The following is a 15,367-nucleotide window of genomic DNA, read 5'->3' as shown; positions in this document are numbered from 1 at the left end:
GGGGAGGTTGCCAAGAAAAGGACTATAACTGTGGTAAGGGTGATATAGATTTAAGTCCATACCTTCCCCATTGACAAATTTCTAGAGATTGTTATCCTTTCCCTGCTATTGAGAAGAACACGCCCTTACACATGGACATTTCTCTTATGAATGGCGCTTCCGAAAGGGCAACTTGTACTCAGTTTTCAGAGCTGCTCCGGTGTCTGCTATTTCTTAATCAGCCTAAAATAATCCTTACGCCAGGGGTCCCACGGTCTGCAGCCCCCACCTGAACCCCCCCTGTTCTCACGATAGCACATGTGCCTCAGCTGTCCTGCTGGCCCTCACCCTGCCCGGTGGGTAAACTTGGGCGCGAAGGGGCAGCTTTGATCTCTGGTTTGGGGAGAGGATCTGATGGTTTGGCGAATGGACTTCTGGCTCTCTTCCTCTCTAGAGCTCCTGCTTCCCTTCTGTTTCCAGAGGCACCGGGAGCCTCGTGCAGATCCGCTGCCTCTTGTCTCCCCCACCAGCACTTCAGGGGGCGGCTTTCCACGTCTATTAAGTCCGTTTTAAGTCAAAATTTCTCTTGGCTCCCAGACTTTGTTATTTTGCCTTTCCTCTGCTCTGGGGCTCTTGCCTTTATTTTTTTCTTCCCACCTTTGGTCATGATTTCATGGGGGACTCAGAGGAGCTAACGGGACCGGAGTCCGCCAGCTCTAAATGAAAGGCACCAGGGAGACCTCCCATTGACCCCTTGGACTTGCTCTTTCCCCTACCCACCCCACCATTCCTGAATATTCTCTTTCGTTCCTGAACTTGACTCTTGTGTACAACGCTCTGCCAAAGCTCACCGTCCCTGCTGCCTCCTTCAGTGGTGTTCCCTTGAGGCAAAGACCCACATCTTTGTTTGAGTGGCGCACCATCGGTGGGATTTCAGATGTGATCTAGTGATGACACAGGGATCGTAGGTGGCTGTGGGGACGGCCGGACCTTTCCATTGTCAGTCACACTAAATAAGGCCATCTCTGTCCTGTGATTGTGTGGAGCCAGCTTTGCTGGAAGGTCTTACAAGTGGAGAGGCAGTTGACCTGAGCGTTAAGATTCAAAAACACCTACCCTTTCAGGTTCTCCTTCTTAGCTGGTGGTGCCTTCTCCTCCTTACCTGCGACTGTGACAACATTCCCCACTTCTATTTATCAAGGGCAAAGACTCAAATTCTTCAACTGCTTGAGAACGGCTGCCAGGGCAGCAGCAAGCTCCGTGTTTGTATTTTGACTGACTCTGGCTAGAACTTTAATTGCAGCAGAACCCACAGTATTTGTTCTTTTGAATCCCAGGAGATCATCTTCAAGAGGCTCTGAGTCCCACGAGCTTAGCGAGGGAGGAGATGAAAAGAAAAAGCGAGACTCTCGGAAGAGCGGCTTTCTCAATTTAATCAAGTCCCGCTCCAAATCGGAGCGGCCTCCCACGGTCCTGATGCCGGATGAACCGTCCTCGCCAAAAGGGGCCGTCAAAAGTCCGGCCACGGACACCCCCAGAAAGGACGCTAAGCCCGCGGAGCACAACGGCAGTTCGGAGCGGACAGAGGAGCTAAAAACCCCCGACTCCCTTGAGGAAGGTCACGGGGAGGACCTGGGCAGGGTGGAGCGGAGTGAGGGCAAGAACAGCCCGCAGGGCGGGCGAAGGTACGGGATCCAGGTGATGGGCAGCGGCCTGATGGCGGAGATGAAGGCCAAGCAGGAGAGGAGAGCGGCCTGCGCACAGAAGGTGAGGCTGGGTCCCTTCTGACTCGGTTGTGTGGCTTCGCCCCCTCTTGGTGTTCATTGGCGAGAGAGGTGCAGAGCTAGCCCATTCTGTTCAATACAAATCCCAAACCAAAAGCCTTTATCCGAAAGAACCCAAAGCACAGATGACGATGCCATGGCCAGCTTTTCCCTCCAGCGCGAGGGTCCGCTCTTCCGAGCCACAGCGTTTGAAGGTAAGTTGTTGGCTGAGAGTCTGCTGGCCTGTCCCCACCTGCGGAGGTGCTTCCTGTGTGAGTCAGGAGCCTGGGACCCCCAATGCCTGGAAATGCGCACAGCTGGGGAGAGCACCAGTCAGTTGAATCCAAGATGAGACGTGAGCGTGACCAGAAACAACGGAGAGAGGCTAATAAAGATACCGAAACTGTGGGGGTGCCTGGCTGGCTCCGTCAGTAGAACATGCAACTCTTGATCTCGTGGTTGTGAGTTCAAGCCCCACGTCAGGTGTAGAGATTACCTAAAAATTTTTAAAAACCTAAAAAAAAAAAAAAAAAGAAACCAGATTCTAATTATAGAAATAGATCTCCTTTACAGTTTTCTCAGAGTTCCGCTTTCCAAACCTAAAAATTCCTTGCTCTGTTTCAGATTTTAAAGTCAAAAGGGAAAAAAAAGTAAAGGTGTTCTGTTAGAATTAATTAAATGCTTGGCCATTGAGATATATTGTGGATTGCTTCAAGAAAAGCTTGATCGTTTCAAAATTGCCAAGTCCTCCCAAAATCTGACTTAATATATCATTTATCCTTCACACATCTTTTAAAGTAGACATTGTGGTGTTTTTTTCTTCCATGATCTCTCCTTTCTCTTGTAGCTACTTGAAAGATTATAGCTTTATTGTGATCGCTAAGATCAACATACCCATGGTAACCCGGGTTTTGGGTTTTGCATGTGTATCTGAGCTCTTTTTCATCTACATAACTGGTTTCCCCAAGAAAGAAAAATTGCTCATCTGTCTTATTTGAAGTATGAGAATAAATGGTTCACCCCAATGAACCGCTGATTTTTAGAAAGTTATTAGTAAACTGTATTATATACCAAGGTGTGGAGGGGTTTTATATGGCTTAACAGCTGATTATTTTTTCATTAAATCCTGCATCCCACATGACTTTACAGCTGTTTGCCATAGCTCTCCTACCAGCACAGTAGTTACCCAGCAATTTTCTCATGACAGATCTCTACTAACTTACTCATTGACCCTTATGGAAGGCTGAGGAGGGTGCAGAGGGCGGGACCATTTAACTGTATTCTGCTAATTCACTGATCAGAGTTCTGAATAAGCACTGTGACCACATCACTGGTGAGTCAGACGCCCAAGGAAATGTTTAAATTTCAATCCATTTTATAGAATTTCTTACAACAATGAACTGCTGTTTTCACTAATGAGCTGTTTATTTTATTACTGTTTTTTCATGGATGAACAGCTGCTTTTTGGTAGAAAGATGGGCCGTGCTGGAGGGTTTTTTCCATGCGTGTTGGATTGGATACATAAATTGACTCGGAGTGACAACATTCCTGTGGTTTAGGTCTTAGGTGTTGAAGGCTTACAGTAACGAGCTCCTAGCGCCATCTTGTGCCTATTTAGAACAATGTCACGTTGTTCCCCAGAGATGGGGACCCCCATCTGGTTGACCCCAGAGATGTCATGGGTTCAGTTCCAGACCAACACAATAAGGAAACTATTGCAGTAAAGCAAGTCAAATGGATTTAGGGGTTTCCCAGTACATAGAAAATCATGTTTATACCATACTGTAGTCTGTTGAGTATGTGACTGTCATTGTGTCTAAAAAAGCCACTGTACCTACCTTATTTTTAACTATTTTATCGATAAAAAATACGATCATCTGCGCTTGCTGGTGGGGGGTCCTGCCTCCATGTCGATGGCTGCTGACCTATGAGGGTGGCGGTTGCTCCAGGGTGGGGCTGGCTGTGGCAGTGTCTTAAAATAAGACAGCAGTGAAGTTGGCCACATTGATTAACTCTGCCCCTCACCGATGATTTCTCTGTAGCGTGCAATGCTGTTGGACAGCATCTGACCCACCACAGAGCTGCTTTCACATTGGAGAGAACCCTCTCAAACCCAACTGGTGCCTTCTCAACTAAGTTTATGTTATAATGTAAATCCTCTGTTGTCATTCCAATAATCTTCACCCCGTGTTCCCCAGGAGTAGATCCCATCTCAAGAAACCATGTGCTTCGCTCATGTGTCAAAAGCACATCCTCATTCGTTCAGGTCTGATCCCAAGATGGCAGCCACGCTGTCCCCTCTTCAGGCTCCCCTCCAACTCTCTTGCTGTTTCCACCACACCCGCAGGGACTTCCTCCCCTGGAGTCACGGAGCCTTCCACATCCTCCACGAGGGTGGGAGTCACCATCTTCCAAAGTCTGTTCATGTTGGTTTTTTGACCTCTTCCATAAATCACACATGTTCTGAATAGCATTTAGAATGTCATATCCTTTCTAGAAGGTTTTCAGTTGACTTTCCCAGACCCATCAGGGGAAGCACTGTGTATGGCAGCATTAGCCTTATAGAATGAATTTCTTACATAGTAAGACTCGAAAGTTGAAAGGACTCCTTGATCCGTGGACTGCGGAATGGATACTGTGTCAGCAGGCATGAAAACAGGCAACCACAGTGCGCTCTCGGGTGACCTTGTGCATTGTCAATGAGCAGTAATGTTTTGAAAGGAATCTTTTATTCTGAGCAGCAGGTCTCAACAGTGGGCCTAAAATATTCAGTAAACCATGTTATGAATGGATGTGCTGTCCTCCAAGCTTTGTCAGTCATTCATTTCTAGGGCACAGGCAAAGTCGCTTGAGCACCGTTCCTAAGGGCCCTGGGAGTTTCGGAGGACTGAGCATTGGCTCCAACTTAAAATCAGCGGCTGCATTAGGCCCTAAGAAGGACAGCCTGTCCTTTGAAGCTTTGAAGGCAGGCGCTGACTTCTCCGCTCTAGCTGTGGAAGTCCTAGATGGCATCTTCTTCCAAAGGAAGGCTGTTTGTCTACACTGTCTGTTTCCTAGTGTAGCCACCCTCATTAACTCTCTCAGCTCCATCTTCTGGAGAAATTGCTGCAGCTTCTCCGTCAGCACCTGCTGCCTCACCTTGCATTTTTCTGTTCTGGAACTTCTTCAACTTCATGACACCCCTGCCCTCCGCTAGCTTCAGCCTTTTTATCTGCAGCGTCTTCACCTCCCTCAGGCCTTCATGGAGCTGGAGAGTCAGGGCCTTGCTCTGGATGAGGCTTTGACTTAAGGGTAGTGGTGGCTGGTGTGATCTTCTGTCCAGACTGCTCAAACTGTCTCCACGTGAGCCATGTCTGTTTTGCTTTTTTTTTTTTTAAGATTTTTTATTTATTTATTTGACAGACAGAGATCACAAGTAGGCAGAGAGACAGGCAGAGAGAGAGGGGGAAGCAGGCTCCCTGCTGAGCAGAGAGCCCCATGTTTTGCTTTCTTAACCATTCATGTGTTCACTGGAATAACACTTCTCATTTACTTCAAGAACTTTTCCTTTGCATTCCCGACTTGGGTAACTCCTTGGCACAAGAGACCTGGCCTTGAGCCTGTCTGGGCTTTCGACATGCCTTCCTCATGAAGCTTAGTCATTTCTAGGTTTTGGTTTAAAGGGAGATGTGTAACTCTTCCTTCACTCGAACACTTAGAGGTCGTTGTAGGGTAATTACTTGGCCCCGTTTCAGTATTGTTGTGTCTTAGAAATAGGGAGGCGTGAGGAGATGTGAGCAGAGGGAGAGAGACGGGGGAACAGCCGGTTGGTGGAGCAGTCAGAACATGAACGACATTTATCGATGAAGTTCACTGCCTTATTTGGGCACAGTTCCTGGCACCCAGAACAATTACAACAGTAACATTGCAGATCACCCTAACAAATAGAACAATCACGAAAGAGTTTGAAATACTGTAAATTACCAAAAGGTGCCACAGGGACATGAAGTGAGCAAATGGCTGTGGGAACAATGCCTGAATTGGAAATTCAAACTGGTCAGGAATGTTCTATCAGAATAATAAAATAATAGGAAGGGTTTTCAAAAATTAGTTTAATTGGCTCCGTTAGTCAAGCATCTGAGTCGTGATTCTGGCTCACGTCATGATCTCAGGGTCATGGGATTGATCCCATAGGGCTCTGCACTGCGCAGGGAGCCTGCTTGAGATTCTCTCTCTGCCCCTACTGTCCCTCCCCGGCCTCATGAACTCGCTCTCTTAACAACAATCAAACATTAAAAAATTAGTATAAAAATATTTTCCCCTAAAATGACTGTATTCTTCATAAAAGCAGCATAAGCCCCATTGGTCAGTATACTGTTGCTAAAATTTATGGTGTCTTCACTCTTGAATAATTTTCTTTTCACTCTTCACATTTAATACATGTATTTAAAGGAAAAGAGCCGTGAATGTGAACACATGGCACTTCTCTTTTATTAACAAAGGCGGGGCGCCTGGGTGGCTCAGTGGTTTGGGCTGCTGCCTTCGGCTCGGGTCATGATCTCAGGGTCCTGGGATCGAGTCCCTGCATCGGGCTCTCTGCTCCGCAGAAGCCTGCTTCTCTCTCTCTCTCTCTCTGCCTGCCTCTCTGCCTACTTGTGATCTCTGTCTGTCAAATAAATAAATAAAATCTTTAAAAAAAAAACAAACAAACAAAGGCGAGTAACAAGTACTGAATGCAGAGAGCCCCCATCTTTTCTTGGGGGCCACCCACCTCCTCAGCTGCTGGCACTCAAAGACAATGGATGTCACAGTATTTTATCCTTATTCCACCCGGTCGTTTTTGATACCTGTTAACTACCTCAGAAAGCCGGGAAGGAGAAAGAAAACATAACTCCTCGGATTATATATTAAATGGAGGAAGCGGGGCACCCGGGTGCAAAGTGTGAGGAGGCCCTGGCTTTCGGAGCCTAGCCCGGCGCTCACACGCCCGAAAGCCAGTGTCCCCTTGGATTCATGTGCTGGTGGCTTGCTAGTCGCAGCCTAGTCCTGGCCATGGTTAAGCAGCACACCTTCTTACCTGTGTCTGAGCACAGGAGCACGTGGCCCTGCCTTCTGGAGGCCAGGAGATGGGGGGCGGGGTGCTGCTTAGGCCCCGCCTCTGGGCGGGGCTCTGTTCCCGGGCTCGCGCGCCCCCTGCTGGTCCAGGCGGGGACTTCGTGCCTTTCTGCCCGGTGGGATCCGAGGGCTTGCCTGGGACCCTGGAACCGGGGCTTCCTTTCCTTGGGAATCCCGTTTCCTCCGTGACGCCAAACAATGTGCGCGTTCTAGCCATGGAACCTGTGTGCACATTCCTCCTCGGAGACCTGCTAAGCCGCCTTCCGCAAAGGAGCTAACGTCGTCGTGCTGAGGGAGCCTGGGACACCTGCGACCTTGGGGTCGGGGCCGTGGGGTGGCGATCTGTGCCAGGGTCTGGCTGTGGCTGACCGGTACATGTGGTAGATGAGGCAGCTCTGATCTGAGTTTCAGATAACCTCTCGTAGAGCATCACAAATAGTGAGAAGCTGGGAAGTGGCAGCCACTCTGTGATTCTCAGTTTGTCCGAAGTGTGCCCCCAGCGGGAAGTGACAGGCCAAAGGTCATCAGCCTCCCGGTCTACCTGCCCAGCTGCGTTGTGGTTTTGAATGGGAGGCAGATGCAGATCGTCTTTGTGACTGGGGAACTTGGGCCTTATTAAGCCAACCGTAGATGTTTCATTTCAGGTAACTTTTTGGATCTAGGTGTTCCCCCCCCCCCCTTTTAGGTGGGCTCTCTGCACCGCAAGGAAGAGGCGGAGGCCTAGCTTCATGAGTTCCTGCTCCTTCCCGTAGACAACAGCCTCTAACCTCACCCCCTTTTGCTATCACAGACCCCTTTGCCTGGAGCTCTGGGGTCTTTTTCTTTTTCTTTTTGAAAGTCTTTTATTTTTGCGAGAGAGAGCCTGAGCAGGAGGGGCAGAGGGAGAAGCAGGCTCCCCTGCTCAGCAGTGTGGGACTCGATGCCAAGACCCTGAAATCATGACCTGAGCTCAAAGCAGACACTTAACCCGCTGAGCCACCCAGGTGCCCATTTTGGGGTTTTTACAATTAATTCTGTTCATCCATGGCCAATAGATTAAACAATATATTTGTGTCCTGTAGTTTTGCGTCAGTGGCAGGGAAGGCCCTGCTGGCTACGGGTCCCTTTTTGCCTATCTTATACAGTTAAGTTGAAAAGGTTTCCACTACTTTTAAAATTTGATTTGGGGAACTCAACTTGGAGAGAGGGTCCGTCAACTTGCAGAGTGTCCGTGCCCCCGCTGCCTGGAGCATCAGGGGCTGCGGAGCCTGTAGAGGTATTCCCACAGAAAACCCCCACAGGAAACTGGAACTGTCCCCAAGCCTCCTAGCTTCCCCTGAGCCCGCGCACCTGTCATCCCAGGGGAACATTCTGAGGAACTGACCACCCTCCGGACCCCAGAGCCCCAGCTGTGAACACAGAACAGAACCTGCTCATTCAAGCTTTGTTCCGGAAGGCGGCTAAGGGAGACAGAAGAGGTGGGACACAGTCAGTATGAGAGTAGTAAAGGGGCCGTTACTTGTTGTCATTTATGATCTGCTTATGTTCTTTTTCTTACATCTTAAATAAAGACACACTTTCCTGGGACTGTGTGCTTGAATTTTTCAGAAGCTTGGGAATGAGGCCATCTCTCAAGATTCCTCCAGCCTGGCCTTGGGCAGCACAGAACGTCTGGATGGAGGTGGGGCAGGTAAGACTATCACCCTCTAAGGAAAAAACACTTCCTGTCTGGTTCCAGGAGTCACACATGATTAACAGAAGAAATATTAGAATGAGAGGAGAATGGGGCCCTGTGTCGTGGATTGTCAGCTTTCCCCTGGATGCCATGTCGCTCTACCTGGGCCATGTCTCCCGCCCTGCTCGCTGTGTGCCGGCACAGGGCACCTTCTCCAGTTTCCCAGAGGGAAGAAATGTCTTTGAGGAAAACTCCCAAACTGGGGGCATCTGAGGAGTGGGGGAGGACGGGGCCATGTCTAATGTGTCCAATCAGCCGCACTCAGGAGGTGGAAGGTAGCCCATTTGTTTGAGATGAAAGAATGTTCTTTCAGCATGAATGTCCACTACCCTTTGGTCCTCTGACTTTTCAGGTGTAGTAAAAGAATAAGACATGCTTGAAGGGAACTGAAGAGTAACTTACAAATGACATGTCAGAAACCTGGCTTTGCTGCTTCAAAGTCCTGTGTTGAGCTTAGGTATCTTTATGTAAGAGCTGGAAGGTAGCTCATGTTCAACCAGCAGGGGTGGGATGAGGATGACATCCAGAAGCTGTTTGCATGATTGGGAGGTTCTAAGTAAAAGGTTCTGGACATCAGTGCAGCTCTCCTTGCTGGGGACCCATAGCCAGACCCCCTACCTGCGCATGATTATCCAGAACTGAGGCACCTGTGGTTGGTCGTTCCTGTACGTGCACCTCGTGCCACATCTGAGAAAGAGCTCAGTGCTTCCAATGCCTTCAGCCCTGCGTGCTCTCCGTCCGAGGCCGTTTGGCCTGCAGGACACGGACATGCTTGAACTTGACGCTTGCCATCTGTGGAACAGTCAGGAGCGATCAGAAGAGCACCACCAAGTTCATTGCATTTCCACAAAGAAGTGTAGTCTTCCAGCGTGTTCGAGTCTACACGCATGCTGGAATGACGTGCTTCCATATGGAAGTACCTGTGATGAGAAAGTATGGGAGAAGATTACAGCAGTTTGTACCAGACCTCTCCTAGCTGTGAATGATTTCTTCATAGCTTCATAGTTTCTTTCTCCTCCAAGTTTCAAGTGTGCTCTTTGTCCCCATTCTCATCGCAGTGCCTAAGCTACACCCAGGTGTCGCGGAGAGCCGCTTCAGTGTGGGAACACCCGAGAAGAACGCCAAAGCGGAGCCCAAAGCGGACGTGGGCCCCAGGTTGCGGAGCTCTTCCAGCACTCCAACTAGCCCGAAGCCCCCGCTGCAGTCCCCTAAACCCAGCCTGGCGGCGCGGCCCACCATCCCACAGAAACCAAGAACTGCCTCGCGGCCGGGTAAGGTTCTGCTGGGAAGGGGGTGACCCCCAGGTCAGGCGGTTTCCGGGGCTCCCTGGATTGCGACTCCACCCACAGTTCGGGAGCTGCCAGTGATCATGGGCACAGGGGTCTGCAGGAGGGCTCAGAGAAACCTGCCAGCAATTTCAACAGGGACAAAGGCTGAAGAATTTCTATTCTTTTTTTTTCTTTTTTTTTAAAGATTTTGTTTATTTGACAGCGCAAGCAGGCAGAATGGCAGACAGAGGCAGAGGGAGAAGCAGGCTCTCTGCTGAGCAAGGAGCCCAATGCAGGTGCAGGGCTCGATCCCAGGACTGTGGGATCATGACCAGAGCTGAAGGCAGACACTGAACCCACGAGCCCCCCAGGCGCCCCTGACGAGTTTCTTTATTCAACACCCAGGCGCAGGGCCTCAGAGACTACCCCTGCCTTCAGGCCACAGATTAGAGGGCCACACGAGAGGGCAGCCCTGGGTTGCGCTGGCCCATTGCAGGGCCTCACTGAGCTTCCTGAGAACGGCCTCAAGGGTCTCCACACCCTTCAGGAGGCCCCGCATAAGGATGCAGGCCGTAAATAGGGAGAGCGGAAGTTCTCCTCTTTTTGCCCCATAGTACGTGAAATATTTTGGGTTTAGAACAGGGCTTAGCCATCCATGGGCCTGTTTCTGTAAGTGAAATGCTGGCGGCATGTGGCCAGGCCATCTGTCTCCATATTATGTCCCGCCGCTCGGCGCTCACACGGCAGAACAGAGCTGTTGTGACCGAGGCCGTTTGGCCTGCAGGCCTGAGATATTTACTGTTTGGCCCTTTCCAGAAGAAGTTTGCTGACTCTTGTTTAGAAAATCTACTGGTAGGAGAAACTTAGAAATGGATTAGACTCTGCCTTTTTTTTCTCTCCTACAACTGCTCTTCCCTCGCAGGCTTTTTTTTTTTTTCTTTTTCCCCCTTTATTCTTTTTTTCTTTTTTTTTCTCTTTTTTCTCTCTTTTTCTTCCCCCAATGGCCTACTATGAGAATTTTTAAACATTAACAAAAGTAAAATGGATAATATAATGAACCTCATAGAACCTCTTCATTGTCTTCCCTCGTCGTAAGTAGGCAAGTAAGGGTAAAGGTGCAGCGGGTCAGAGTATCCTCAGCACCGCCGTCCCCGCTGATGTTAACCAAACACCGTGTCAAGCGCTGTTCTAAGTGTTTTACGTGGGTGAACTCCGTATGTCCCCACCGCACCTGTGGATGGTGAGGACCCTCAGTTGGACAAGTCCCACAGCTGGTGAGCAGCAGCCAGACGCTCGGACACCCCAGGGTGACCACTCCCACCAGCCTCCTCCCGGTAGGCATGGGTGCTAGAAAGAAAGACACGCAGCTCACCACAGTCATTCATCCACAGGCAGAGGACTGGGTGCAATGAGAAAAAAGGCAGCGTCCCACGCACCTTCCACTGTGGGGAATTCCACTGTGGGGACTCATTCCACTGTGGGTCTTTCCCATTTTCCCTCAAACGTGTCTTTTGTTCACCAAGCGGCCAGCTGGTTAATGCTCACCGGTCTCCACAGCCCATTCATCCCTCAAGAAACCCAGTGCCTGGTCTCCAAAGCACAGCCGCAGAGGGACCCTGGGGTCACGTCAGGCCTCTGACCCTTGGAGCAGGTCTCTTCGAACATCCTAAGTCTGCTCAGACCGTTTTACAGACCGAAGTTTGTTATGATGGGAAACACGGAACATTTCTTGGTGCGCACAGAGTATCGTTATAATATAAAGAATGCGGAGAATGAAACCAAAAAATAATAATTGGAAGAATTGTTTTAAATGACTACTCAAAATCAGGCCGGTATTTTCATCGACAAGGTGTAGCTCTAGTCTGTGATAAGGGAACAGCTCTTACAAAACGGACCTAACTCGTACAGTACTTTGACTCCTCAGTTGGGAATTCTGAATGTCAGATTAGCTGGATTCCGGGTATTCTGTCTCAAGGAGCTTCTCTTTTCAATTTGTTTGTTCAATGTGTTCATTTGTTCTTTAGCACTTACTGGATCAAGACTTGACGTTTGCTTTTCTAGCGCTTGAGAAGTCAGCAGGCACTTCCCGGTCCGCTCGTTTCCTCTCCACAACCCTGAGAGACTGTTCGAGCAGGGAGAGCTCTTTCATAGCTCTTCATCCAGTGGAGCACGTAGGAGAGTTGAATCGGAAGTAGAAGGCTGAACAGAGCCTGACTGAAAATTGTCGTCTTTGTGCACGCACGCACACATGCCGAGTTCGGATAGCTTTGCCAGCCACAGAGCAGAGGAAGGAGAGCGGTTCAGGACATCCTTTCAGTTCAAGTGAGAGAGTACAACCTTTAGGATGAAGAGACTGGCCTGCACGTCCTAGCAACGTTGTTGTTTTCTTTCAGCAGGTCAACTGTTAATCTCTTCATTTGTACAGGGATCACCGAAGTCCTTCTAAAAACTTTTTTTTTTTCTTAAGATTTTATTTATTTACTTGAGAGAGAGACAGTGAGAGAGAGCACATGAGCGAGGAGAAGGTCAGAGAGAGAAGCAGACTCCCCATGGAGCTGGGAGCCCGATGTGGGACTCGATCCCGGGACTCCAGGATCATGACCTGAGCTGAAGGCAGTCGTCCAACCAACTGAGCCACCCAGGCGCCCCACCGAAGTCCTTCTATTTCTAAAAGTCCGTGATGCCAAGTTATTCTTAGTGGTCTCGGTCTATATAGGTGCGCGCACCCACGTTCCTACGTGCATATGTTCGTGTGTATTTCATGACCGCTTCACTGGACTCCGCAGCAGGTAGAAGAAGGAGGGTTATCAATGTCACATGTTTGAGGACTATCCAGCCGCCTCTGAGTCTGAGGCAAAAGGAACATGGAGTTCACTTACAGCATAATTTTCAAATACCAGCTCATTGAAATTCTGTGTCTACAAGATAAATTCACATCTGTGATTTTTAGAGATTTTAACCTTTCCTAAGTTTTAATTACTTTTCCCCCTACTGTTTGTAGATGTTGTCTGCAGCAACACAAAACTTGGGTTTTGGCCAAAAAAGTTCTACAACGCTTTTTAAAAAATTACTGGCCGTTCGTATTTAAAGATTAGCCTGGCTTATGTTTTCGGAATCCAGTCTGTGGAACAGTTTGATTCATGCGTTTGTGTCTCTCCAGAGGACATCCCAGACTCTCCATCCAGCCCTGGCTCCTCTAAAATCGCTCTTCTTCCGCCTGTCCTGAAGAAAGTTCCATCAGACAAGGAGAGAGATGGCCAGAGTAGCCCCCAGCCTAGTCCCAGGACATTTTCCCAGGAAGGTAAGAAATGTTTCCAGTACATCCGCTTTCTCCAAGGAGAATCCTTTCAAGAGAAGGGAGTTAATCTTGGACTCAACTAATACCTTAGAGTTTAAATCAGCATCCCTTGGACTAAACTTTTGGAACCAGAGCAGTTTTCTCATTCAGAAACTTGAATCGACATTTTTGATGACCCTCGATCTTAATGAAAGACCATACCCCATGAGTGAAAATATACCAGACACCCGAACCCAAGGTTTAACTTCTTTATAATCACTAGGTGCTCCTGCACGGGCTCCCAGCAGGTCAGGAGTGCCTTAAATACGTTGTGCCTCATCTCGGGGACTTGTAGACCTCTAGGTCCCATTATTTCCCAGAAAAGCTCCCCCCCCCCCGGTTGTGAATGATCACAGGCAGCCCCCGCAGGCCCGCGAGACCTGGCAGCTCCTCCTAGCAGCTTGCTCAATCATGAGGTCATGCATTCCTTATTCTCACAAGTGTGGCACCTGCAAGAACACCCTCGGGAAATCATTGTCCCCAGTTGGCTGCACCTGATTTGCTGGGGTTGGAGCAGAGCAAGATATGCCGGGACTTGGCTGCCCTCTCCCTGATCAGTGGAGGCGAGACATGTTCGGCAACCCACCATTCCTCTCCGCCGCCCTCAATCTGTTAAAAACACTATGGACGGTTGGGTTCTGTCCTTCATACAGAGTAATATAATTGCTGTCTTGAAGCCCCCACCTGTAAGGACATTCCAGAGCCACATGAGTCATCACGCATGACCGGATGGCTCCTTTTATGGTTTGAAGCTGCTTGGTTTTCTTGTAGAGGCCTGATGGCTGTAGAATTCCTTGACCCTTCAGGCTCTGACATCTCGCCCTGGCCTCTCTTCTGTTGTTAATGGTAGTCTCGTGTTGAAGTTAATAGAAAGTATTTCTGAGTACTATTTTTGTGGCTTGGGAGAATAATAATAATTCAGGAAAAAAAAAAAAGAAAAACATTGCCTGCTTTCTCCTCTCCATTCTGGGGATTCATTTGGTGGGTACAAGCTTCACCCACAACCTGTGGGCTATAAATAAAAGAAGGTAGAGTTTTGACCAAAGCTGATAGAACACTCATGTCAAGCAGAGCACTGAAAGCCATGAGAGGTAGCCGGTGCCGAGAGTCTGTTTACATGGAAAGGACAAACAGAGTTTGCTGTGACAGCCATAGCCCTCGGACGTCTTGGCGTAGAGGGCAGAACCTTGGCTGGTGGCCAGTCGGACCCATGAGCCAGCAGCAAGCGTCCCGGGCAGCCCCTCCCCCACGCCTACCCTCGTCTTCCCTTCTTTCTGTGACTGCCGACTTCGCATCATTACCTGTAAGGAAGTTCTGAAAATTGCTTCACTTTTATGAAAAGCTATGTGTGCTAGGTGCCCGGACGACGAAAACAAGGCCGTGAGGAAGCCACCAGCCTCCTGAGCTGAAAATGGGTGTCATGGCGCCCCTGGTTCAAGTGGGTGAACACCAGCGAGCCCTTGCCTGCTCCGGGTCCCTGAGCGACGTCTTTGCCCCTCAGACATTCCCGAGCTCTGGGGTAGATGTTTGACACCCTTCCTCATTCTCCCTCGAGAGGGAACACCGAGGGCGATGCATGCCCCCATCTTTCTAGGTAGGGCTGGAGAGTTTTCCCCAGGGGATCCACAATGAGTGAACCACAGAGATCACTGTGGTTGTCACTTGGTATTGGAATTGGACTGAAAATATGCGTGCATCTGAGAGGAGTATGTAAAGTCTGCCCAAGGTGGTAAGAGTCCGACCTGTTTATTTATCAGCTCCCCAGCTCTGCCGGCCCAGGAGTGATAGCCGCTTGCGAGCCTGGTCTTTTTCTTTAGAAAATACTCCTGATGTTCTCATTCCCGTTTTCTTGTGCATTATTCATGCTGCTTACTTCATTTCCTTGTTCTGCGCCTCCCTTCGGACTAGCGTGCCCAACTAATTTCTGAAACAGGTAAATTGCTATGTTTCTTCTGGTTTGTTCCGTAGTGAATGTGATTTTCGTTAATCCATCCTGGAATCAGAAGTGGTAACACGGGGGGCCTTTTGTTAGCACCCCTGGGGGGGCAGGCTCAGAGCTCACCTCATGTTTGCACCACATTTCCATAATGTTGGCTGTTGAATTCTGTAGGTGATGGTGTATCTGGGCAGACCCAACACTGTAGGTTCCTTAAATCCTAAGTGGGGTAGGGTCTCTGATATTTAATTTTTCATCCTAACAGTCGTTAACATT

General features: G+C 49.2%; 1 protein-coding gene across 11 annotated transcripts in view; it reads left to right on the top strand.

Moving 5' to 3' along the window:
• Positions 1–15,367, top strand: part of CARMIL1 (capping protein regulator and myosin 1 linker 1) — a 297,975-nt gene that overhangs the window by 274,803 nt on the left and 7,805 nt on the right. For 6 of the 11 annotated variants that reach the window (XM_082731456.1, XM_082731457.1, XM_082731458.1 and 3 more), the window contains 4 exons: positions 1,317–1,746; positions 8,424–8,505; positions 9,609–9,821; positions 12,979–13,119. In XM_082731456.1, the coding sequence (XP_082587582.1) occupies positions 1,317–1,746; positions 8,424–8,505; positions 9,609–9,821; positions 12,979–13,119 (866 nt within the window). Of the gene's footprint in view, positions 1–1,316; positions 1,747–8,423; positions 8,506–9,608; positions 9,822–12,978; positions 13,120–15,063; positions 15,089–15,367 lie in introns of all 11 variants that reach the window. The other 5 variants (XR_014311992.1, XR_014311993.1, XM_082731460.1 and 2 more) reach the window with 2 other exon arrangements.

This window comes from Mustela nivalis (assembly GCF_964662115.1).
Source record: "Mustela nivalis genome assembly, chromosome: 5".
NCBI lineage: Eukaryota > Metazoa > Chordata > Mammalia > Carnivora > Mustelidae > Mustela > Mustela nivalis.
The sequence above is the reverse complement of the archived record's forward strand: the minus strand, read 5'-3'. Positions and strand labels throughout refer to the sequence as shown.